Here is a 27,434-nt window from a genome sequence, read left to right as displayed (position 1 = left end):
TTCCTTATAGTTGAAGATTTTTCACCTAATTGCATTTCACAAAGTGTACACAACCCTTGGTGGCTTTCTCTCTTGTATTGTTTCTGGAAATTTACTCCACCCTTCCTTCTGTTGCAGTATTTTCTTTAAATTGATCATTTCCTCCCCTTTGTTATCAAACATAATTTTCATCGTCATTTTATTTTCTATGATTAACTTCGTTTTCAGGTTTCTTTTTGTACATTTTATCATCAATCATATCCAGAATTGCTTCCATGTGTTGGATTGGGAGTTCCTCTTGATCACCCTCTTCCATTAATCTATTAACGATTTGCCAAACTTCTTTCAGTTTTTTTAATTTATTATTATTAATTTTTTTTAAGTATCGATCTTAATTCTACTGCTATTAAGTAATCTCCAGATATTTGATTTATGTTTTGAAAGATATAACCAATCATTTATGATTTGTTGTGTTGTGTCTACAACTGGAAGTTTACGTCCATAATTATGTCTATAATCACACACACATACACACACACACACACACACACACACATACACACACACACACACACACACACACATACACACACACACACACACACACACACACTGAGTTTTCTCACACCGAGTGGGCGGACGGGCTGGTGAACCACACCAAGCGGTTGGGAACTAAAACTTTTCCATGTCTGAAAGAGATACCTCATTTGGGTAGTATTGAAAATAAATGATGAGCATGCTCAGATCAGCAAAGATGTACTGCAAGACAAATTGCAAGGTGTTGGTGAGTTTGCATTGTTTTTGGACAGGAAAAGGGGGGCTTTAAGAGGGAAATAACAAGCAACCTCCACTGTAATGCTATGTTATATATATCATTAATTGTGGTTTGTCTTTTTTATTCCCCAATTTTGTTTTTTTCCCCCTTCATAGGCCAGCAATCACCAAAAAGTGGAATAAACACAAGCTCACGAAGAAGGAAAAGCAAAACATCATGTATTCACTTGGACACTGAAACAGGACAAGAGAATGAGTTGGAAAAGATCACATTGTTTTTCTCTTCCCAATCTGTGTTGTTTTTTTTTTGTCTTCACATCTTGCACTTGATTATAATCTGTCTTTTTTTTTTCCCTACTCCTACTCTGCTCCCTGATTAGCTCCCATTATCCCTCTTCCCGATTTGGAGCTCAGCTGGGACCGTAGCTGTTTTCGGACGGTGGAGGCAGCTTGCTTTCGCTGTGCTGCCTCCGTGACTGAAAAAAGCCACGTGAACAGCACTGCCTGTCAACACCAATACGCTCGCATTCATTCCTTTGTTTGGTGTAGTACACTATCCCATCTTAGCAACCTGCATTTCTTTTAACGCTTTCTCACTCTTACATAGGTGTCTTCATTCAGCACGGTCTTTAAATTTACCCCAGCTGTAAGATGACTGATGGGCCAAATGATTGCCCCATCCCACCACTCCCTCCACTCCCTCAAACCCCTTCACTGTCTCCACTACCACCACCTTTGCCTCCATTTTCACCCCCTCCATCACCCCCATTAGGGACCACTACTGCTGATGCTCCGGTCTCCTCTACCCCCCAACCTACCCCACTGTTTCAACCTCACTTCCACGCACCATCACCACCATTCTTAATTTCATCCCCGCCGTCCTCCTCATCAGTGACCAGTGGGGCTGGCGCTCTGGTCCCTGGTTCGGGGGGCGATGGGACACTCGCTTGCACCACGCAGGCCTTGCCCAACATCACTATGCAGCGAAATGAATTCTTGGATTTGCAGTTGTCTAGCAAAGTGGAAAAAACAGCGGGAACAGGGAGACATGCACCCTTAACCCCCCGCTTCGATCCTGATGTCTATGCTCTGCGGGATCTCTGTGTACGTGTGAAGTTTGTGGGGAGAAGTGTAGCTGAGAGAGGTGAGATGGCAGTTGGAAGTTCAATCATTACTGGAAGACAAGTGCATTTGCTTGGAAATCAGGAATCTGGAGATGGAAAGATGGATATAGTGTCTGAGAACAAGCACAGGACTCCAGATGATGATGAGGAAGAATGCAATGAAGTTTGTGAGGAGGGCCATTCTGGAGACAACAATAATAATAATGATGATGAAGATCATGAAATGGAGTTTGCAGTTTTGGATGAAGTTTCTGCTGAAGGAGTATATAGAGAGGACCCATTGAGAAACCAAGATGGTGCTCATCAAGATGTAATGGAGTTGGTTGGGAGTGCGAAAGATTGTGAAGATTTTGAGGTAACTTATGTTTGTCATTTTGGTTAAACGCTATAATTTTAGTGTTTTTAATTTTCTCAATGCTGCTGGGCTTAGTCTATTTACAATTATAACGTCACTCGGAAGAGTGCATACCTCGTTCCGTTCTAGTTTTGGCAAAGTGGAAAGAAAAGTTTACGTTTTGTATCCCGCTGATAGGCCGGATCTAGATCCGGACCTGAACTAAAATCGAATCGGCTTGTTCTTGTTACCTACCTCGCTTAACTGCCAAGTTTTGTCGTAATTCTTCCACAATTTCTTGAGATATTGTGATGTACTGTAGTATACACCATCTTTGGGCCTATATCTCAATGGTGAACAACCACTTAAAAAATTTTGGTATCCGGATCAGCACCAAAATCTCAGCAATTCATCCTTGTCACACAACCAACCTGTCCACAACTTTTTGAGATATGCTGCCCACAGATAGATGGGCAAACAAACAGAGGTGAATACATAACCTTGGTCCACCATCGGTGGTGGAGGTAACTATAATTATTGTATGTGTAGGATGGGATGTTGGTGAATTTGGTTTCTGGCTTTGTTATACTGTGTGTACACAAGTGGAGAGGTGTTTGCGACTGGATTTTATGAATCACGAGCATTGATGCACGTTTTTTTTTCATTCCTTTTCTCTCACGGTTTCAAAGGCCCAAAGAGGAATTGACCAAAGTCAAAGCTCGTGTGATGAACCACACCATGTTTTGCCATCAATAACTGTATAAAGACGATACTGCATGAATGTGGATAAAAGTCATGATTTGTATGCTTGTGCACACTGGAGGTGGAGTTTGAAAATGCTGATGTTTTGAATATGCAATATATAGATGCATGTCCTATCTGTTAGCTTGGTTTCCTGAAGGAATTAATAGTGAGTTGGTATTCCTTTTCTGTTTTTTATTTTATTTTATTTTATTTAGGATTTGGATAATGATGAAGAAATGGAAGATTTACTTCCACCTCCTAGAAAGAAGAAATGCACTGCTGGAATTTTACAAAAAGATGAGGTAGATTGTGGAAATGAGGAAGAGGAGGAGGATGAGGAAGATGGAGGAGTTGAGGGTCAGAGAGACGAAGAATTGGAAAATGGAGATGCATCCACATGTGCTCAACCCATTGTAACGAAGATCAAAACTGTTCTAAAAAGTTTGTGATTCTTCTTCCTCCTGTATAAACCTTCTTTTGCTCCCTAAGTTCTTGCTTGGGTGTTTCCTTCCCAGTCCATTGTGGACTCCAGTTTCCACTTTACAATAACCACAAAGCTATTCCTCGTACAGAAACGCCTCTCTTTTTCTTTGGTTATTCATTCACGGTTGCTCATGATGAGTGTTGACTGTTAATATTTACATTTCCTGGCTAATGTTTTTCTTTTCCAGAAAGTTTTTTTTTTTTTTTTTTTTATCCTACTCTCCTTTTCCTGTTGTTTCTTCTATTTCCATTTTGGCTTCCCTTCTTTTTTGGGTTGGCCTGTTTGGCATTCCTTGTCTGAGCACTGAACTCGTGATGCTTTGAGTTGCAAATCGATATGCTGTACTGTGCTTTGTTCATTGTCTACTAATGTCCTTGTAATCCATGGAGAAGTACCGATGTCTTATGTTCTTGTCCATGTGATATTCATGTGATATACAGTATTTACAAGCTCCTCCATTAGCCATACATCATTGCAAAAACAAAAATGTCTTATGAGCCCATCCCCAGTGCAGCGATAGACAGACGGGGTTGCAATCATTTCTGTGTGTTTGTCGGTCTGGGCCGTAACTTCTTTACCATTTGAGATTTTGTCTTCAAATTTTCAACAAAGCTTTATTATGAGAATATCGAGAAGACAAAGCAATATTTTGGGCAAAAGGTCAAAGATCAATGTCACGTAAAATCATCAGTTTTCATTTGACTGAGCTGAAATTTTATGATTTTTCATGCTGGTCATTGAATTGGTTTAATCAAAAGCTGGAGGCTGATTTTTTTTTTCCTTAGATCAAAAGGTCAGGGTTGCATAAAATATCTGTCAGTATAAAATATTTTAAAAAATACCCAATATCACCCAATTTATCGAGTGTAACCTGTATTCTGTCAAAAAGGTCAAGGTCGCCTAAAATCGTCAATATTTTAAAATTTGTTTTTTAAGTGTTTTCGTCATGTTTAGCACACGGAAGAATAAGTCCAAATGCAAAAGCGGATGTGGACAGGCTTTGCATTTTCAGATACTTTCTAGTTCTATTATCTATTCTTTGTGTCATTTTCCCCAGATGTCAAGCTTGCTTGGTTATTGCAAAAATCGTCTTTTCTTTGAATTTGAAGATACCACTGTGTACTTTGCTTTTAACATGAACCTCTCTGTCCATCTTCCTTTTCCTTCCTCAATATTATCTTCATTAAAAAAATTTTTTTTTACCCAAGCTCCAAAAAAAAAACATCACCCTAACATCCATGAAGTCCATAATTCTAGTCCTGACTGCTGCACACATAGAATCTCTCCACCTTGCTGTTTTTTCTTTGTCTCTAGCATGGGGACGTCCCCCAGCTGAACCTTTGCCTGATGGCTGGATCTCCGCAGTACACAACACTGGAGTTCCTGTATACCTGCATCGTGAGAGCCGTGTTGTCACGTGGTCTCGTCCATACTTCTTGGGTGCCGGAAGCATACGGGTGGCTAACGCAGCCTGCAGGATTCCGTTAATGCTAGCATTTCCATTAAAATAATCTGTGCAAATTATTTTGGGACAAAAGTATATCTATTTGAAGAAACTTTTTATTTCCACAAACAATGTCATCTCTCCATCCACAACCATGATCTTTTCTTCCCCCATTAACCCTCCTCAAGCCCACTTCTTTCCAAGTTTCCAGTTTTTCCCTTCCACTTCTATGATTGAAAGCTGTGGCTGTATCCTCCCCTAACCCCCATTCCTTTCCACATCCCTTATTTCACCACTTCTCCCACTATTTTGTCCAGCAACTGTGTGTGTGTGTGTGTGTGTGTGTGTGTGTGTGTGTGTGTGTGTGTGTGTGTGTGTGTGTGTGTGTGTGTGTGCGCATTCCCCCCTTCCACTCCCCCCCTCTAGTTATGGGAGTATGGGAGGGGATGAGACTAATTCTCCATGTGAATGTGTATCATGTGATCAGACTTCCTGTGGCAGTGTGTATTGTAAGTCCAGCTCATTCTATATGTCTTCTCTGTTTTTATAGTACTGCATAATGAAAACTATAGTCCCCATAAAAGTGAGGTGGGGGTGGGAGGGTTGGAGAGTGGGAGCACATTGAAACGTCCATCTGTTTGTTTGTGGGACGAAATGTGTTGAAATTTGGTGGATGCTTTTTTCCCCCCTCGTGTGCATGAGAACGTTGTACTAAGCTGGGTTGGCCAACTCCAACTTTATGTTTTCACTTTTATGTGAAAGTGGGGAATAATCATTAGAAAACCAAAGACGTCATGGATGTGGGTCAATTATCACATGTGCTAATGCACTCCTGTGCCGCTCGATAGAATAGCTTAAAAACTGAATGTTTATCGCAAAAAAAAATATTAACTCCCAGTAGTTGTACAAATCATAAAATACACCAATTCTGGATAATAGTGTCATCAGAACAAGGCTTGTGGATCACAAGTTATACGTTCCCAGAGGCTGAGTCTGGTGTTTAATTTGCTTTTATTACTTATATGTGCCTTATATGTCGAAATTGATTGTCCCACCCACATAAGCATAATGACGAGTGTGTGTGTGTTGTTGCGGGCCGGGGGTCGGGTGAGAAGACCACTAGGGGGGAAAGCAATCTTGGCTCCCACAAGACTCGCCGGAATTGTAGGCCGTCGCACGCAGATAGTTCCGTGATGCGGCGGGTCGCTTAACCGACCGTGGATGCCAATAACGCAACCGCGTGACCTAGGGTCCTCCCGTCTATGGGTTAATAGGGTTACCTAATTAATCACGTGATTTAATTACCAGGGAATACGCCCTCGCTATGCCTTGTCCGAACCGGATCACTCTACCGGATCAGATGCAGCCGAGCGACACTGCCAAGGACGTACTGGTTAAAAGGATCGGGTCGTTGGGAATTAAGTCCCAGCTAAGCTAGGATTCGGACCATGCTGGATCAATGGAAGAAAAGACAAAAACAAGCAGGTACAATAATTTATTTACAATGGGCGAGGAAAGGTGTGTGGTACGATCAAGAGATTTATTGGGGTGTGTTGTGCAGAGATAGGGAGAGAGGTGTGGTGCAGCAATAAACAAGCAACTTATGAAAGCGGACACAGAGCAGACCTAAACTGAAAATAATACTAACCATCTTCTGCAGGCTTACATAGGCGCCAGGCCACACACACACACACACACACACACACACACACACACACACACACACACACACACACACACACACACACACACACACACACACACACACACACACACACACACACACACACACACACAACCCGATGAGGGATTGAAGCAAGACAGGAGAGGAGTTGAGGCTACGGTCTCTCGGTACCTTTGTATAACTGATACGCGGAACCCAAACACGCCACCAATATGTTTGGGGGGGGTGCTCCGTGGTACGGTACCCCCCCCCTGACAGCTGGCGCGTCGTCTCCTTCGGGCAGCTCGTGTCGAGACCATGCGTGTGAAGGAGGGGTTTGAGTTGGGAGGGTGGAGTCAGCGTCGTGTGGGCGGAGAAGAGCAGGAGGAGCCCAGTGATGATAACAGAAGACTGAGTCGAGGTCCAGCTTGAGCGGAAGGTGAGGCAGGGCAGCAGAGAGAAAGCGGACGGACCCGCTCCGACCTTTATAGGCCCCGCGTGGCGGGCGGCCACCCCGAAACTCAGTGACCTCACCCGAATCAGGCACTCTTATTGGCCCCGACCCACTGCGTGGCCCGGCTGCAATGGGCGGAAACTGCAACATTCTATTTCCAGCAAGATGACCCGACTCCACAAGGATGTCCCGCTCCGACCTCAACAGATGATACGAATCGCCCACACCGAACTCCCACGCCTGGGCCGTGTCCTGATGACCGGCTGAGGGCAGCATCACTCACGCGTCCACTCGGGCGCCCCCGATCAGCGCTGGCCAATACGACCGCTCCGTGTGCGCCAACGTGGCCCGAGCTATGCAACATGCTTCCGCCCAATCGCAGCTTCGCTGGCCGTAGAGGCGAGAAGTTAAGATGTTATGGCAAACCCATGCACAGATGACAAGATGGCTCGGATGACAAGACCTCTAGGTTGGGGAAGCTACGTCGATTCCACCAGATTCCAATAGAATTTTAGGTCGTAGCTCACGGATAATTCTGTGACGCGGTGGGTCGCTTAACCGACCGTGGACGCCAATAACTCAACCGCGTGGCCTAGGGTCCTCCCGCCTATTGGTCAATTGGGTTACCTAATTAACCATGCAGTTTAACCACCGGGGAACCACCTTGTCCGAACCGGATCACTCAACCGGATCGGATCTCCTTTCCGGATCGGATGCAGCCGAGCGGCACTGCCAAGGACGTACCGGCGAGAAGGAACGGATTGTTGGGAATAAAAGACCTGGCTAAACCTGGATCCAAACCATGCTGGACCAATGAGGGAAAAGGCAAAGGCGAGCTGGGAACATTTCTACAACAATTATTTATTTGTAGGAAGCGAGGAAAAGCATGTGGCACAACAAAGGTTTATTGGGGGTGTAATGCAGGGAAAGATGAGAGAGGTGTGGGGTGCGGCAATTTTACAAGCAACTTACAAAGCAGACATAGTGCAGACTTGACGCGATTATTCACAGTAACAACAAAAGATCTTGTACAAGCTTACTTAACGGACAGGCGCCAACACTCTCAGACGCACACTCAGACAAAGTAAACCCAATTGTGAAAGGAACTTTTGCAGCCAGGGAAGGAGGGAGTTGAGGTTACAGTTTCTCGGTACCTGAGCGTTTCGGGGGAGGGATGTTCCGTGGTGCGGCACCCGACAATGGTCGAGTTATTCGGCCACAACCGTACTTGTGGAGATAGTGTCTGCAGGAGGGGCTTGAGTGGAGAAGAGCTGAGTCCAAAGGGGGGGGTGATTGATGAGCAGCAGGCAGGACCGGGCAATAAGCCGTTCGTCGAGGTCGTGAGGTCGGAGATGAACAGAAAGCGGGGCCAGATAGGAGGCTTGATCGAGAAGCAAGGGACGGTTCGACGTCGTGTCGACGGAGACAAGTGGCAGGAACACTCACTCTCAATGACTCCTTCTCTCCTTCAATTCTCCTTCCTCCTTCTTCAATACTCAAAAACCTCTCTCAATTCTCCTTCCAACCAACTTGCAATTCTCTTCCCAACCACTTGCAATTCTCTTCCCAAAAAGACACCAACTACACGGAGGTCGGGTACGAGCCTTGCCGAAACCTGATGTCATTGTCTGAGCCAAGCATGCCGACTGGACTGGCCCTTCACATGGTCCACCTTTCTGGGCTGGGTTTCAGCCAGACTCCGGTATGGTCCGCCCACGCCGCGCATGTCCGGCCTTTGGCAGGTGGATGGTGGTGCAGCTTTAGCGTTTGTCCAGCCGAACGTCGGGATTTTGCCTCTGCCAACGAGTCACTGGGTAGACGGTGGTACGCTGTGGCCAGCGAAACTAGGGTAGCAAGCGAGATGAAGGCACCATGGATCGTCACACTGTGGTAAGCGAGACGAGGGTAGCAAACGAGGTAAATTTACCTCGGCAGTGAGTAGAGGAAGAGTGGGAAGTGGAATAGAGGGGAAAAATGATTTGATAACCTCAGTAATAGCCCATTGCAACGCACTCCCTTGTCTTCCCACTACACGAAAGGAAGGGGTCTATCTGCATGTATATTTATGGAATAACTGATTCAGGACAACTGTATGTTGTATGCATACGGTTCCGAGAACCGTAACACTATATATATATATATATATATATATATATATATATATATATATATATATATATATATACACACACACACACACACACACACACACACACACACACACACACACACACACACACACACACACACACACACACACACACACACACACACACACACACACACACACACACACACACACACACACACACTGCTTAAAGAAAGTCTACACTCCCTTTCAAAATGTTCACATTTTGTTGCCTTATAGCCTGGAATTAAATTGCACTAAATCAGACTTTTTTTCCACATTGTAACCCACAACCGTCAAGTGTAAAATATATTCTACAAATTTCAGAAAAATAATTAAATATACAAACTGGAAAATCTTGGTAGGATAAGTGTCCACCCCCCTGATTAATACTTGGTGGAAGCACCTATGACAGCAATTAGAGCTGCGAGTCTGTTGAGATAGGTCTCTACCAACTTTGCACACCTTGATTGGGCAATATTTCCCATTTTTCTGCACAAAACTGTTCATGCTCTGTCAAGTTGCGTGGTGAGCATTGATGGACAGTATTCAAATCATACTACAGATTTAAGATTGGAAAGCTCATGATTGAGTCTTTGCAGTGAAATGCACTACCAAGCAGAGGAAACTTACAGGAACAGCTGATTTTATTGTGAAATAATCAATCACTACAATTTAACACAGGTGGAGGCTAGTTAACTTGGTGTGATTTTTACGGTGATTAATTACACCTGAGGTAATTTACAATTGCTATTATAAATGGGGATGGACACTTATCCAACCAAGATATTCTAGTTTTGTATTTCTTTTTAATTTTCTGAAATTTGGAGAATTTGTTTTTCACTTGGAAGTTGTGGGTTACAATGTGTGAATAAAGGTGGAAAAGGATGATTTAATGCTATTTAATTCCAAGCTATAAGGCAACAAAAGATGAAAATTTTGAAAGGGGGTGTAGACTTTCTGGAGGCACTGTATCCTACTTTCTAACCACTGACTGGCTCACTGACTGATATTAAATAGATCGGTACCTACCATGTGATGTAGAAATCTGAAATTTTGTGTGCCGAAGGACAGTGAAGCCGGTACAGCAGGGAAAAAAATAATCGCAATCATCGGACAACATCAAAAAATGAAAATATAAATAAATGAAAAAAACAAAAATGAAAAAAATTCAGGTGAATGACCCGAGACAATGGGGAAGCACTGTAATTTTGTACGCCGACGGACACCAAAGCCGATACACCAGGAAAAATCACAGAACCATCGGAAAGCCTCCAAATTAAAATATAAATAAAGGAAAAGAAATAAATGAATGAAAAATCAAATGCATGTGAGCCAGAGACAATGGGGAAGCACGATTCGTATACTTACATGTCCCCAGAGGCCCTGAAACTATAACTTAGTCTGCAAGTGTCAGGAAGTACTCTACATGGTCTATCACCTCTAACGTTATGCAGCAATGTTCCATGGCACTTCTGTGAGTTTTCATTGAAAATGCTTGCACTGAAACACTGCTCATGGTTGTTTATTGTTCTTGGTAAAATAAGTGTTCAAAGTGCAATAAAATTTGGTTTCTTGTGGTCATCTTCATTTCCCTGTTCTGAGACTTAATTGTTCTTTCCTTTTCTTTTTGTACCACAGAAACATGAGCCACCTCTTGCCGCAATTCCCTGCCTGCACTACCAGCGGGCTAAGGAGCATCATTTTGAAACGGTAGGGCTCGGTGGATTGCACTTTGAAGATTTGCATTGGGGAGAGCACTAAGAGATGTGTTGGAGAAATAATTTGATGTGGGAGGGAGAGAGGATTTTAGGAAATATAGAAACAGAAATATTATAATGTGCAGGACAAAAGTGACACTTGTCCAGTTTTATCTTTATTTGTCACCTGTATTGATCAATTATTATTAGAAGTGATTAGGCTCCATTGTTATTGGGTGGCTCGGGTACCTTGACTTGTCTAGACTGACACATATCCATTTAGTGCCTTATCTGTGTGCTCTGAAGTTCCGGGACTCATTATTTCCACATGAACACAGGTGTGATTTCAAGGGTGGGCTGGGCCTCACATACCATGCGATTATATATTTGGGTGGTAAATTTACATACCTGACAGGCACATTCTCCAAAGCCAAAGGTATGCCAAAAACTTGTTGCCGCAGCTGATATGAGACGGGACAAAGTTGGAAATTTGAAGCAAAATGGTTCAAAATCTACACTAATATTGCTCAGCTTTTAGATCAACAGAAGTTTGTGGTCATCAGTAGTAGTCATTATCAAAGAAATAATAAGAGACTGGATGTGTATAATGTCAATTTGTATTTCTCCTGACAATTTGATGTGGTTTTGTTAATCCTCCAAAGAACTTTTGTTTTGTTTTTTTTTCCACATGCAGATTGCTATCGATCAGTCTTGTATAATGCTTTTCATTTGGAAGTAACATCTTAAAGGGCTTTACAAAGGAAGAAGTAAGAAAAAGCAACGGTGAAATATTTTGGGAAGTTAAAAAAAAACAATAACAATCGCTGAGGCCACGCTTATTTTGAAGGCAGTGAGTTCCATAGTTGATGAGCATATTGGAAGAATGTTTGATTTTGCCAAATCTTTTTATCCCAATGTGAAGAATTACCAGCATATTCCTATTGTTAGACCATTGTATTTTTACAGGTATTCAAGGTGTGATTATGTCAGAAATGTAGGCAGCAACCAATTTGCAATTGACGGATCAATCAAAATAAGCTAACCGCTATGGAAAGTGTGAAAAAGCTGACGTTTTTGGCATTAACCCTTCAACCCCGCTTTTCACTTCGTGTGTATCGGGTAATTAGATTCAGTTGAAGAATGGGAAAACCTTGGAAATCAGGAAAACACAGGTGATGCAAGTTAAAACTAGAGGTGTACTCGGTGGAGCGCATACCTCCGCCACATAATGCCTGATCTGCGAGAACATATCCGGCCCAATATATTTTTGAAATATCATGCTGTAGTGCTATACAGTACTATATCTTCTTTGGCCCTTTCTCTCAATCGTGTAAAATCACTTTAAACATCAAATAACTCTCATATCCAGATCCGGATTCGGATCTTCACCAAAACTGAATCAATTCGTCCTTGCACCACACCCAACCTGTCCACCAAGTTTCGTCTGAATCCATCAACTTTTTGAGATATCATGCTATATATCGATTTTGGCCCTATCTCTCAATGGTGAAGAATCATTTAATTCTAGTAGTCGGATCCAGATCCGGATCTTCACCAAAATCTAATCAGTTCGTCCTTGTCACATACTGAACCTGTCCACAAAATTTCATCCGGATCCGTCCGCAACTTTTTTGAGATTTTCACCTGTACACAAACACAACACAAAATATTCACCTGTACACAAACAAACAGAAAGGGGTGAAAACATAACCTCCTTCCCCTTTGGTGACGGAGCTAACTAATGATCAAATCAAAGTAATGACAGAATCATTGTCAATGACACATTCAAAGTTGGCCAGATAGCTCCATAAATCAAAGTAAAATATTGAAATAGTTTCACAAATCAAAGTAAGACGCACAAACAGTTCCAGAAGCCAAACTAAAGGACACAAAACATTATATTCAACTTGATTATCGACCTGTTCAACGGACAGGCCCATTGTCTCAACCACCGGTCTTATTGACCGCATGCTCTTGAGCACTTTACTCCATTTTTCTTGCAGCTACAGTATAATGTACCACAACCAGTGCTGCAATTGCAGTAGATCACATTCAAAAGTGATTCAGGAGCAGGATGTCGATCTCACATCACTGGGTAGAATTGGGTTCCTCCTTTTAAAAGCCATTCCCAGTCTGTATGATTCATAGATTGGCTGTTGCCTTCCCTTTCCATGATTTGATAGTTGGTCTGAAAGCTGAAATGTTCATTATTCAGTTGGTGGCAAACGTTTTGGTGTAACAAAAGACAGCTGATGTTTTTTTTTTTCTCACTTAGTGTTGATAGCTCTTGGAGAAGCTAGAACACAAAAGAGAGAGAGCAGACACAGAGACACCAACATCAGAGTTTAGGGTCAAATTAGAGGGAGACTTGGAGAAATAAGGAATGAGGGAAAGGGGAGGACACAAGAGGTGAACAAGATGGATAGAGCCGCAAACTCTCAATCACAGAAGTGGAAGGAAAACCTGAAAATCCTGTATCATACAAATTCCTTCCTTGACATACCTGAAGTCCTCTCCACCTGCAAGACCATCCACAGCTAGATGGAGTACTGCTGGCACCCATGCCTCACACCTCGCTCAACTTGATGACATGGAAACCATGGCCTTCAAGATTATTAGAATGTCCTATGATGAAGCTGAGTCTATTGGCCTATGACCTTCCCATCTCAGACAGGTCGGTGGTCTCTGTAGAAAAGTTCATGGTTGTGAATAGGGGATGATCTGAGATGGTGGTGAACAGCTGTTTTGATGGCCTGAAGGAAAGAATGAGGTTGACGAGAATGTGTTGCTTCCACAGGTGGCGGAAAAAAAACAGGTAAACTTAGTGGAGGTGAGCAGTGATTACGGATTTAGGTAGTTTCACCAGAAGGGGGTTGATGGTGGACTGTGTGCACCCTGCATATAAAACCTCGGGAGGTCGGGGGGGGGCACGGAGAGAGCAGAGGGTACAAGACCAGAAATGATTGAAGATATTTCAACAATCATGAAGGCTTTGGTTTCCACAGCATCAAACTGAGCAAGATGATAGGCAGGGGAGCCAGCCCAGAGGGAACAGCAGTACTCCATCAAGCTGCAGATGAAAGCCTTGTAGGTGGATAGGAGCTCAGGTGTGCCAAGGAAGGACTTTGCATGGTGGAGGATGCCTAGTCGGTGTCTGGCTTTGGAGGCTAGCTTTGAAATATGGCTTGTTCAAGAGAGATCCTGGCTGAGAGTGAGACCCAAGCATTTGAGCAACTGAACCTCTTTGAGAGGGTTGGTGAGAAAGTAGATGGGAGGATTTGCGTTACAGTCCTTTCGGAGATGGAGAGTGAGTGTGGGGATTTATCAGGATTGAAAGACATTCCAAGTGTTTGATCAGTTTGTGATTTTTGTCAAGGTCTGAGGAGAGGGAAGAAGCTGCTGCCTGCCTGTCTGTCTGTCAGAAGGATGAGGGATGTCATGGCAGAGAGTGGAGTCATCAGCAAGGAGCTAAAGAGGATTTTCCAGAGAGTGAGTGAGATCATTGATGAAGATTGTGAATATTATCTGAAAACCTTTGCTCCCTCCCAAACACCATCACTGGAGGGGACTTCACTGCCAAATATACGACCTGGTACACCCATCACCAACCAAACACCAGATGCCAAACCATTGTCACACAACTAAATTCGTCATTTATATTGAGGGATCCTGACCAACACAAACACACACCCCATCAAGCTGGTTACAATAACTCATCACCAGACGTAACATTCTATTCTCCATCACTTTGCACCACAACCACATGGAGAACAGTGCAACAACTCCTTTCAGATCACCTGCTTGTCATCATTGCCATAAACACAGCTGCAGACCTCAATGCAAACAAAAACAAAATATTCACCAATTACAAAAAAGCGATGGATGTGGGATAATTTTGTGCACAACACTGAACAATAATTACAACAACTCGACAATAACAACATCACCAACATTGACATTCACATCAAATAGTTCAATATGATTATCACAACCGCTGCTACTAAATACATTACAAAGGGCAATATCAAAAATACAACCCAAACTACATTCCAAAAATCACACACCTCATCAAACGAGTCAACGTAAAACACAAAACGCCAACACCGAAAGCACCAGACATCGTAGAAAGGATTCAACGACTAAACACAGAAATAAACAACAAAATAATAGTGAAAAATAACACAAAACTGGCACTCGTTTCTGTGTACACTTGACCATTCAATAGATTCCAAACACTTGTGCAAAACGATAAACAGCATCACCAACTCCAACAGTGGCATAACACCCTCACATGCAGCCATTAGCACCAATTTCTCCCTCCAACTCTCAAGAATTCCCCAAACTTGGAAACAAGGAAAAATCATTACCCTCCTTAAACCAAACAAAGATCCCACCAAAACAGCCTCCTATGGACCTATCACATAATGTTTCACACCCTCCAAAGTTACAGAATGCTTAATACTCACACTCACAAACCCTCACATCCCTCTCTCACACACCCCACATGGATTCAGACCAACCCACTCCACGACCACTCTCCTCACAAATCTCACACAAAACACCTTTGATGACTTCAGCAAAAGAAAACCACCAAAATGCACTATTCTCATCACAGTAGACATCAGCAGAGCATTTGACACACTCCCAAAACCCTTACTCACAAAAAAATACTCAACACAAACATGCACAACAACACCAAACGCTGGCTGGCCAATTAATTATCATGCGACAGTCATTCGTAATTTTTAAAGGCAAGTCATCAAGCACACGATACTTTCCTAATGGAGTCCATAAAGGTTCAGTCCTCTCCTCAACACTCTTTAATCTGTTCATGCACGACATTCCACAACCACCTGAGAACATACAAATAACCTCATATGCGGATGATATAACCATTACCTGTACCCAGAGCACAACTTCAACCATTCCTCAGCACCCCACAAACCTGGCTCACCATCAACAGACTGAAAGTAGCCCCTCAAAATCAAGTCAATCTATTAACAAATTACACCAAGGAACATAGCGCTGCACCACACATCACACTGAACAACATCCCTATTCCACTCACACACACACACCAAATAAAAATACTCGGCATCACTTTCAACACATCCATGTCATTCTCGGATCACATCATAAACATTAAAAACATGCACACCCAGGCTGAACACACTTAAGGCACTCACAGGCACTGACTTCAGACACCAGAAAGAAACAACATCACTAAGATACAAACAGTACATTAGATCAGTCATTAACTACGCCAGCTCATCCTGGGCCTCCAGCCTATCAAATGCACATCTCAACACCTGAGACCATGCAAAATAAAGCCCTTTGCATCATCACAGGTTTCACATTAACAACACCCATCCAGCACCAACACACAAAGGAAACTAGAAGGGCACTCGGTGGAGCACATACCACCGCCACGTAATGCCTGATCCACGAGAACATATCGGGCCCAATCCATTTTTGAAATGTCATGCTATACAGGACTCTATCATTTTTGGCCTTATCTCACAATGGTGAAGAATCACTTTAGATATGAAATGATTCCCATATCTGGATCTGGATTCGGATCTTCACCAAAATCGAATCTATTCTTCCTTGTCACACACTCAGCGTGTCCACCAAGTTTCATCCGAATCCATCCACAACTTTTTGAGATATCGTGCTATATATCGTTTTTGGCCCTATCTTTCAATTGTGAATCCGTTTTTGCAGCCATTTTCCCCTGCTGAGCAGGGGTTAGCTTTTTGCGGGCTCCATGCAATCATGGTTCCCTTCTTGAGGCAATGTTTTATGGCCGGATGCCCTTCCTGATGCCAACCCTGATCACCTTTTACGACACACAGGGATATGGTACACCTATTCTAACCGGGGCATACACCGGGACCTGTACACTGGTACTCATTTTGCCGATCTCAGAAGGATGACAGGCTGACTCAACCCCCTTGGTGTTAATTCAGTGGCTAACGGGGCTCGAACTCAGGACCCGAGGATCCCAAGCCAGCCACCCTAACCACTAAGCCAACACCAGGTTATCTTTCAATTGTGACGAATCACTTAAAAAAATTCTAGTGGTTGGATCCGGATCTTCACAAAAATCTAATCAGGTCGTCCTTGTCACTCACCAACCTGCCCACCAAATTTCATCCGTATCCTCCACAACTTTTTGAGATATCCTGCACACAAACAAGCAAACGGACAAACAGACACCTTCAGTGGTGGAGGTAAAAATGCAAAAAAAAATCAGACCATTTGGACATGAGAGGTGCACAGTTTCTTGCAATGGCAAATGCCAACCCTAATCACACTTGTCACTACATGAACAACCACCCACAGACCCCCAGACGCATTAAAACGACACCTCAAATACATTACCGTGACCTCCAAAATATCCCCCCAATGAACAATGGAAACTACAAATAACAAATCCACACCCACATCATCATAAACGCAATCAATAAACTAGGCCCAAACAGTATCCTGGACAGTAAACCCCTACCCATCCATGACAGACCAACTACTCTCCAGGTACGATCGTGCTCACTTTGCATGCCCACGCTGTGGACACCACCCACGGCTCTTACACTTCAAACACACTTGACGACACCACTAACAACATCTGCAACCTCTGGCAGGCCGCCCCACACAACAAAACACATTATGGAAGACTGCACGGTCCTGGCTCCACTTGGATAAAAGCACAACATCATAGATGTGAGGGATCTCTGGGTTACTCCGAGGAGATCGATCGGTGAGCTCCATGCCGGAGGCTTGTTCGAGCAGAACTGACCCGAGCAACGCAACAACAACAACAACAAAAACAACACAAGATCATGTTGTATGTTAGCACAGAACACACCTCTATAAGAGAGGTTAGCATTTCAGCCAAACAGATTGTCTGTCATATTACAAACGTATCTTAAAGGTGTTCCCATGCTCCATTGTGATCTAATTTTGGATATGTTTTTCAGCAATCATTTCTATCAAGGAAACAGTTACTCAAGCTTCTATTGCAATTATGCCCGGGTTCAATCATCCTTCTTCAAAGATTACCCGAACTATGAATACAGACCAGCATTGTTCAATAACAGTCATGGGTGAACAAACACAGTAGCCATTTTCATAGACAGTTGTTACATTGATGTGGAAAGGCCCTATAGGAATTGGTAATCGATTGTCATGGTCGCACGGGTCTTCACAGACCGGGTGTTAGGTAGGTGGGGAGGTGGTGATAGGTCCCGCATCCACCCTCAATTTGCGTATGTGCCGGCAGTCATGACTGAACGGCCTTCGGCAATTATCCATTAGAATGCCGCGGATGGTCAGTGGCCAATCGCGTTTTAATGGCACATTAATGCACAAATCCAATTTACCCATTTAATGGGTTTATATGCTGATTATTATCGAGTGATACTGAATTCCCATTCCCCAATGTCCATGATGCAGGTTCATATTAACAAGCGAAAAGGGAAGAAGAAGATAAGGGAAGATAACTGGACCGCATTCGTGGTGACAACTGAGCGATTCATAAAAATACTCTCACATCCACAATGCCAATGATGGACTTGTGTATCATTCTTCTTATGGGTGACAGGACAGGAAGAGTGAGACATATATACATATATATATATATATATATATATATATATATATATATATATATATATATATATATATATATATATATATATATATATATATATATACATACAGGCAATCCTCGGGTTACGATGGTCTCGACGTAAGACGTTTCGTGGTTACGACGCACCTCCCATAAATTATTAAGAAAAAAACCAAGCGCAAAAACGTCTGAAAATTAGCCACAAAAAGTGATCAATCTTGCTTTGAGTCTAATCTGAACAGTAGAAACACCCCGACCATCCACTGTCTGTGTGTTAACCCAGTCTTCAAGTTCGTCTTCCAGTTCGGGCCATCGGCCCGATGAAAGCCTCCTACCTCTGAAAGCCTTTGTTGACTTTTTGCAGCGAGAAAGTTCACCCTTCTGTGAGTTTTGAATTCCTCATGTGGACCTGTTGTTTCTTCATATCGTACTCTTACCAAATCAATATCTCTCTAAATATATTCTGAGGTCGCAAACTCATCACTGAAGAAATCAGGGAAACGCACAAACAGCCGCGGTGATCAGGAAGACACTTGGAGTGTGGATTCAACTTTTTTTTAGCTCAGCTGTGTTTACCTCGCTCATTCTACGTTTTCCAAGTTTTGGTTAACAATGCAAGGTAATAAACGTAAATATAAATACCATATAGATAAATAACGACGTCGATCCAAGTAAGAAGAATAACCTCTCTGCAATGAGTTAGGAAAATTAATTGACTTTCTACAGGAAGTGGACTTTTACAGGGAGTTTTCAATTCACAAAGAGTCAAAACCAGTTTTGAAACCTAATGTGAATCTAAACATAGACTGGAGACTGACGACAACAACTTGATTTGGCCTGAACGCGTCATCGGGAAAACCCGCAACATCGGAAAAATCCAGAAACAAGCCGTTATTTTAGTCGAAGTTGCGGCTAATAGTCCGAACTTTACGGTAGTGCTTTGGCTGGATGACCACCATCAACGGCGTATCCCGATGAGCCTTATGTCGATTCAGGAGAAGGCTAAAAGATTGTTTGAGGAATGAGGGGCAGAACACACAAAAAGGTGTGTTCCGACTTGCGTGGAAAATCGCGTTACGACGCATCGTAGGAACGGATCTCCGTCGTAAGTCGAGGACCCCCTGTGTGTGTGTGTGTGTGTGTGTGTGTGTGTATATATATATATATATATATATATATATATATATATATATATATATATATATATATATATATATTGTTACGGATTCGCGCCCGCCGGCGTGCTGACGGCCACGTAACTCGAAACGCGGCACGTCGCCCACCGGACGGACAATCCAGTCGTGACCCTCTCGGACTAACGCCGGGAACCAGTCACGGGTGGACCTTTCGGTCTCACCGCGATCGAGCCAATCGGCCCCCGCGTGGGATAGGGTTGCTCGCCAAATTCGACCTACCTAAGTACCCACACGGAGGGTAGACCGGGCGATCGCACCTCGCCGCAGGTCGACTTCGGACACGGGCCACTTAAGCGACCCGTTCCGTACTATCGGGATAACCGAGCGGTGTTATCGTCGGCCTCGACGGTTCGATTAATTATCGGGCGTATTCAGCCCACTACCAACCCTTTACGTGAAGCAAGATGAGGATTCAATGAGAGAAATGACGAAGCGAAGCGGGAAAGCAGTTCAACATAAAGCACATTTATTCGCGATGAACGGAAAGCACACATATACGATTCCACCAAAAGCACATAGAAAAGGAAAAGAAACACAATGCAATTTTACACAAAAAGCAAATGTAAAAGCGAAGACACAATGCAGAGCTAATACCGACTACCGAGCACACGGCAACACTTATACAATTCTACTTCACAGACGGCGCCGACAACACATACCCAAAACCAAGAAAAAGAACACCCTCAAGGATGAGGCGGGCCTGAGGCCGAGACCGGGTCGGGCCTACCCGTCTGGTGATGAGACGCGGAGCGGCGATGGTGCCTCAACTCCGTGGGCCTCGCGGACAGTGTCTGGTAGGGGGTGGGAAGGGGACCCCCTTGGTCGCACTATCTCAGCGCGGGGGGAAACAGGAGGGGGTTGCTGATGCTCGGGGAAAGGAGGATTTTTACTCTGTCTCGAGTCCCGCGACGAGCGTCTCCACCTCGACCAGGTCGCGCCGTCGGCCTCCCTGGTGTGCAGCTCCCGGCACCGACGCGAGCACCCCCTCGTCTGCCTTCGCCGCCGCCGCCTCTCCACAGCTCCGTCCTCTTCGCTCCGACTCCAACTCCGAACTCTTCCTCCTGCGAACTCCCTGCTTCTCAACTTCCACACACACGACTACGACGACGACCAACCCTTTTCTGACGAACGCAGCCGCTTATATAAGCCCCGTGGCTTTGCCTTTGACCCCCTGCCTTCGACCTTTCACCTCGCTCCCCATTGGCCCGAGAAAAAGTGGGCGTGAATGCATTTTGATCCATGAATTTGCATATAGCGACCGCCCTCCAACGCCCTGGAGGCGGGGCCAAATCGCCCCTCGCTCACCGATTGGACGGAACAAAAGTGGGCGTGTGTCGTTTTTGGAGCGGAAAATCCGTGGTTTTGTACACGCTGTTCGGCGCGCGCCCTGCACGAGTCCAATACCGGTACCCACAAGCGGCGCAAGAACGGTGGCGATGCGACGGTTGCGAGGTGTGACGTGAAGCGGCGCCGCGGTGGGTGGTTGATGTTGTGATGACTGTTGAGACGCGGTTGGCGGTGGTAACAATGGCGGTTGGTCCAAAATAAAGATAGTAAAAGAAAAACGGTTATCCTGAAGAGTTGCAGCACGCATGAATGACATGTATTCCCACTAGACAACGGGTTTGGGCCTAACTACACATATACTTACGGAGATATCTCACCTAAGGGACCTGAATGGTGGTTTGCGAATTTGGTAACCACAACACTACCCCCTCCCCTTTTTACAGACTCGTCCCGAGTCGTCAAATTTTCGTGTGCCATCATGTGTAGTTTTCCCCTAGTACATTTTACCTACGGAACCCTGAGTGCGACATTCATGGTATTCGTGTCCCCAAAATAAATAACCTGAGGGCTGCGTAACTACCTAAACAAACTCACTCACACGGACGACTTAAATAAAATTGCCGGCGCTAAGACAAACATGCCGGGGGCGCACTCGTATTTACAGTACATCTTAACCTTAACTTACAAATTTTACACTAAACCATGGCCCAGGATCATTGAACTCTGCAAAAAGAAAGCAGTTAGCAGGGAGCCAGGCTGCCCGCATGCAGTCTCTGGCTCAAACAATGCAGGTGACAGGGAACGTGGCTGGCTGCTCACACGCAGTCCAAGGCCTTCCCCTTTTAACTGAACGCAGTGAACCACAACGGTGCATGGGCTGCACAAACGTAGTCTCCGTGCCAGCTCAAGTGGCACACGCAATGAACACACGAATGGATGGATGAACACAAACACGGTGCACGGGCCGCCACTGCAGGCCCGTGTTGTAGCTGCCAACAGGGCAGTTCTTGCAGCTTGCAAACTGTTGCCTTGCGGATCCTGGCGCACATGGAAATGAACAGGGGGGGGGGGGCAAAGCAAAATTGAACGGGGCTGGTGAACGTGGGCAGTGGGCATGGCATGGCAAAGGCAGCAGGCAAACACAGCCCGCAGAAGAAGGCCGCTGCAGGCAAACACAGCCGGCAGATGAACTGGCCGGCACAGGCCTTGAAGTACCACAGCTGCAGATGATCCGGCCGGCACAGGCCTTGCAGCAACACAACAGCTGCCGATGAAGTTGGCCGGCACAGGCCTTGAAGAAAAACAGCCAGCCGGCTGAAGTGGCCGGCACAGGCCTTGAAGCAAAACACGGCCAGCCGATGAAGTGGCCAGCCTTTGCCGTTCCGTGGAGGGAGTGCGGTGGTGCTGGCCACTTGGAAGGCGGGCTCGGACCTACCTACCTGTCTCCCTCCCAACCTATCACCTTTGCCTGTCACTGTACATACCCACTCCCTTAATTTGTCAAACCCCAATTTAGCCCAAACTTATTTTTTTGTTGTTTTTATTTTTACTCCCCCACTATAAATCGTCCCCTAACCCCCTTTATCGTCTTTGTTCGGCTAACCTATCCTGTCACCTAGCCTACTCCCAACCCCTACGTTCCCTTCCCGGAGGGGAACAAGGGAGAGCTAACGTCCTGTGCCGAGGCCCAACGAAGCCTCAGAATGGCCTCCCCAGAGTTCAGCGATCTATAACCAAAGTGGGTCCAGCGGCCCACAACGACAGCAAGGGGATGGATGGTGCGGAGGGGTACACTTCCTAATCTACTCTAACCATTTAACTGTTAAACTACCCCGGGGCTTTCAACAAGCGCCTCTCGCTTAAACTATTGGTTCTATCAACCCAGATTCCCGTCGCCTGTGTTGGTGTCCTCACAATTTCGGGCCTCGCCCCCCAATTTTCTCTCCGTGCTCTCACACGGTCTCATGGCTGGGACACGTGGCTCCTTTTGGCAGGCACGACCCTCTGCCGAATCTCCCGCTATGGCACCCCCGGGCACTACACTGCCTCCGAGCCTACCAGCTCCCTAACACCGGGGAGTGCCCCCCCATGGCACCTCCCCTGAAACGCACACATGGCAGGCTGGCCTCCCAGGCCCCTTTCCGAGGGTCACCCATGCCCACAACACTGCCCACGCGGCTAATGGCGCCCCGGGCCCCTGCACCAAGCAGGCGCACCCGTGCCCACTACGCTATCCCGGCCCCCCATGGGCCCTTGGCCTACCACGGCCGACTAGCCTGGTGCCCGGGGTACCCACTCAGCGATACTCACCTTTCGCAGCCACGCTCCCAAGCCCGTCAACAGGGCTCCTGCACCCCTCCAAATGGGTCTCGAGCCTACTTTCCCACCAACAACAAAACGACCTCCATTTTTCAATTTGACTAACCCAGCTAACTCACTTTACTCTGACCCCGGGGTCCCTTGGGCGGGAGTCACTCCTCCCCCCAATCACTCATCGCACCATGCATTCCCCATTCACTCCATACACACAGACCCGCTGGCCTCACTCACTCACCATGTACTCACCTCACAACTCTCCAACTCTTCAACACACACACCGCTGAACTCTGCCATCCTTCTATCTGCATCCCCTAACTAACTCGTGCTCCCACGTCATCCCTTACACTATAGCACGTTCCATTTAACACTACGTCGCTAAGCTACGTCCCCTCTACACATTCATAAGTTTGTCCATGTCCTCAAATAAATCATTTTATTTCCCAACCTAAAGCTCACCAAATCCCTCTACCTAATCCATTCCACGGACTCCATGAGGACTTACCCCTGCCCCATGGAGTCGGTCTGGCTAAGCTAACCCTTCCCCCTAACTAGTTTCCATCCTGTGCCCAGGTGAGGGGGTCTTCCACCCCTTGCCCAGGAATCCTGTGCACCCGAAAGTGAGGCTTGCTTTTTTTTTTTTTTTTTTTTTTCCATGCGCAGCACCAGCGCGGCAACTCGCGCACTTTGCACCTGCCCGTGACGTCATGCAGCTGCACGTGTACCTCGTCCCTCCTTGGACGGTACCATCCGGCAGGGATACCCCTCCTGCCGGATTCCGACCCCACGTGTAGCCATGACGTCACCGTGCGCATAAAAAAAAAACACAAGCCCCACGTCTCGAGGGGTTCCCCACGCGAACACATGTGCTTTGCCCGTTGGAGCTTAACACACACGATCGCGTGGAGAACCCGTCCGGTCCAAATCCGAAATCCTGCCTAAACTTTGTCCGTCCGCGGGATCGGCAAATCCACCGCGTGCGTTTCCGGACCGGGACTTCACTCTCGCAAGCGAGCACGTGGCGGTCTCGTGCGTTGCACAGCACGGACCGCGTGCTCACTGCTGGGTGAACCCGGCACGGTCCCCGAAACAACTACAGCCGCTACTCGGCTTTCTTTCTTCACCTGTCGCCGTCGTCGTCGCCATTCAACACACGCACACCTGCGTGTTACGACGCTCACACTCCATTCCATTACATTCACACCGGGAGACGCGGCTGCGTGTTCACACATGCCGACCGACATCTCCCTCACATACCGCTCTCTCACACACACGGTCTCCCTTGCACTCGGCCGTTCACTCACGCATGCGGGGGCACTCACCCGCGGTGCCTCTTCCACACACCGTGCCTCACTCACACACGCGGGGGCACTCACCCGCGGTTCCTCATCCACACTGGCCGTTTCATCCACACACACGGCCTCACTCGCACACGGTGCCTCACCCACACACGCGGGGGCACTCACCCGCGGTGCCTCACTCATACAGGCCGTTTCACTCACACCCACGGCCTCTTCCACACACGGTGCCTCATCCACACACGGTGTGCTGGGAAGCACATACTCTGGCACCATCGCCACCACACCACTCACACACGGGGTCGCTTCCAGACACGGGGACGCACTCACACCTTGCACCACACACACAGGGACAACCACACTGGGGATTCGTGTCCCCACAAGGGTCTCCGGGGCCTCTATACCCCCCTAGCTCTCCGTGCACCTGTCCACAGCACTCCTCCCCTCGACCTCGCAAAGCACGACCGAACTCACCTGGTCGTGACTCACCTCAAGGGGGCAGACTCCCTCCCCTCGTTCCTGGAGGAGGCCATCCAGGTGCTCGCACTGGGTCCCCACACGCTCCGCGAGCTCACCCCCATTATCCTCCACTACCTCCGTGTGTGTGTGTGTGCGTCACTTACCCCGTCTTCATCGTGCAGTCTCTCCTCTATTTTTTCTGTCTCCCGTGTCTCTATACATTTATAAGTTTCTGTTGTCGTCACCTCGTGTCTCGTCTCACACGTTTTAGTCTCCCCATTTAATTTTTCCCTTTTGGTCACCGTCGATTCTTCTGTCACGACCCTCGCCCAACACGCCCCCCGAATTATTTTTTTACCCGCCTCCACCGCGGGCCTGTCAGCCGTTGCACCCCCTTCCAGCTCGTTTGCTCCCACACGTGGAGTCGCCATTCCCAGCTCCCTGGTCACGGCCTTCATGCCCGCCTGCAGGCATCGGCCCATGTTCTGCGTCTCACCCCGTAGCTCTTTCATTTCTTCCTTCATGTTTGCTTCCATTCTGCTTATTTGCTTGTTCATGCCTTTCATTTCGTTTTTCATTTCATTTGTCATTGCTGCCAGCATGGCGCATAGCTGGGCCATGTCGGGTGCGCTTGGGTGAGCCGTTTCGGCAAGGGTCGGGGGGGCGGTTTTGGTGGAGAGGGGGAGGGGAGGTGTCATACGCCGCTGCCGCACCCATTTCGGGCTCTGGGTTCAGTTGGGCGAGTTCGTTTTCCTGTACAACCAACATTTCCTGCACGGGGATTTCATCCTGAGCCATGGATTCTGCACATTCTACATCCATTTCTAATACCCCCGGCTCCCGCTCGCCTTGAGACGCCATCTTGCTTCTCTTAAAGGGTTAATTTGAATCGCTCGTAATTTGGAGGGAATCGGGGGTCGCTTCTCTCACCCCTGGACCGATTCCCGTGAATTTAGCCGGAGACAGGAGAGCCCGTTTTCCTGTTCTCCGTTACCAGTGCTGCGAGGAGGGCGATGAGTTTGTATTGCACGACCTGACACCAGTGTTACTGTATTCGCGCCCGCCGGCGTGCTGACGGCCACGTAACTCGAATTGCGGCACGTCGCCCACCGGACGGACAATCCAGTCGTGACCCTCTCGGACTAACGCCGGGAACCAGTCACGGGTGGACCTTTCGGTCTCACCGCGATCGAGCCAATCGGCCCCCGCGTGGGATAGGGTTGCTCGCCAAATTCGACCTACCTAAGTACCCACGCGGAGGGTAGACCGGGCGATCGCACCTCGCCGCAGGTCGACTTCGGACATGGGCCACTTAAGCGACCTGTTCCGTACTATCGGGATAACCGAGCGGTGTTATTCGTCGACCTCGACGGTTCGATTAATTATCGGGCGTATTCAGCCCACTACCAACCCTTTACGTGAAGCAAGATGAGGATTCAATGAGAGAAATGACGAAGCGAAGCGGGAAAGCAGTTCAACATAAAGCACATTTATTCGCGATGAACGGAAAGCACACATATACGATTCCACCAAAAGCACATAGAAAAGGAAAAGAAACACAATGCAATTTTACACAAAAAGCAAATGTAAAAGCGAAGACACAATGCAGAGCTAATACCGACTACCGAGCTCACGGCAACACTTATACAATTCTACTTCACAGACGGCGCCGACAACACATACCCAAAACCAAGAAAAAGAACACCCTCAAGGATGAGGCAGGCCTGAGGCCGAGACCGGGTCGGGCCTACCCGTCTGGTGATGAGACGCGGAGCGGCGATGGTGCCTCAACTCCGCGGGCCTCGCGGACAGTGTCTGGTAGGGGGTGGGAAGGGGGCCCCCTTGGTCGCACTATCTCAGCGCGGGGGGAAACAGGAGGGGGTTGCTGATGCTCGGGGAAAGGAGGATTTTTACTCTGTCTCGAGTCCCGCGACGAGCGTCTCCACCTCGACCAGGTCGCGCCGTCGGCCTCCCTGGTGTGCAGCTCCCGGCACCGACGCGAGCACCCCCTCGTCTGCCTTCGCCGCCGCTGCCTCTCCACAGCTCCGTCCTCTTCGCTCCGACTCCAACTCCGAACTCTTCCTCCTGCAAACTCCCTGCTTCTCAACTTCCACACACACACGACGACGACGACGACCAACCCTTTTCTGACGAACGCAGCCGCTTATATAAGCCCCGTGGCTTCGCCTTCGACCCCCTGCCTTCGACCTTTCACCTCGCTCCCCATTGGCCCGAGAAAAAGTGGGCGTGAATGCATTTTGATCCATGAATTTGCATATAGCGACCGCCCTCCAACGCCCTGGAGGCGGGGCCAAATCGCCCCTCGCTCACCGATTGGACGGAACAAAAGTGGGCGTGTGTCGTTTTTGATCCGTTTTTGGAGCGGAAAATCCGTGGTTTTGTACACGCTGTTCGGCGCG

General features: G+C 46.8%; 1 protein-coding gene and 1 long non-coding RNA gene across 4 annotated transcripts in view; one reads left to right on the top strand and one right to left on the bottom strand.

Annotated features, from left to right (window-relative positions):
- Positions 1-27,434, top strand: part of DGCR8 (DGCR8 microprocessor complex subunit) — a 64,579-nt gene that overhangs the window by 11,137 nt on the left and 26,008 nt on the right. For 2 of the 3 annotated variants that reach the window (XR_015058072.1, XM_085880924.1), the window contains exons 2-5: positions 910-2,232; positions 3,171-3,396; positions 4,754-4,896; positions 10,770-10,841. Coding sequence is in view for 2 of the 3 variants with exons in the window: in XM_085880924.1 (XP_085737050.1) it covers positions 1,405-2,232; positions 3,171-3,396; positions 4,754-4,896; positions 10,770-10,841 (1,269 nt within the window). In the remaining variant the exon portion in view is untranslated. The remainder of the gene's footprint in view (positions 1-909; positions 2,233-3,170; positions 3,397-4,753; positions 4,897-10,769; positions 10,842-27,434) is intronic. The other variant, XM_085880925.1, reaches the window with a different exon arrangement.
- Positions 1-27,434, bottom strand: part of LOC147025977 (uncharacterized) — a 48,468-nt gene that overhangs the window by 8,397 nt on the left and 12,637 nt on the right. The window lies entirely within an intron of this gene.

The sequence above is a fragment of the Eptatretus burgeri genome, chromosome 5 (genome assembly GCF_056783735.1).
Source record: "Eptatretus burgeri isolate ZD-2024b chromosome 5, Ebu_testis_v1, whole genome shotgun sequence".
Classification (NCBI taxonomy): Eukaryota; Metazoa; Chordata; class Myxini; order Myxiniformes; family Myxinidae; genus Eptatretus; species Eptatretus burgeri.
The sequence above is the reverse complement of the archived record's forward strand: the minus strand, read 5'-3'. Positions and strand labels throughout refer to the sequence as shown.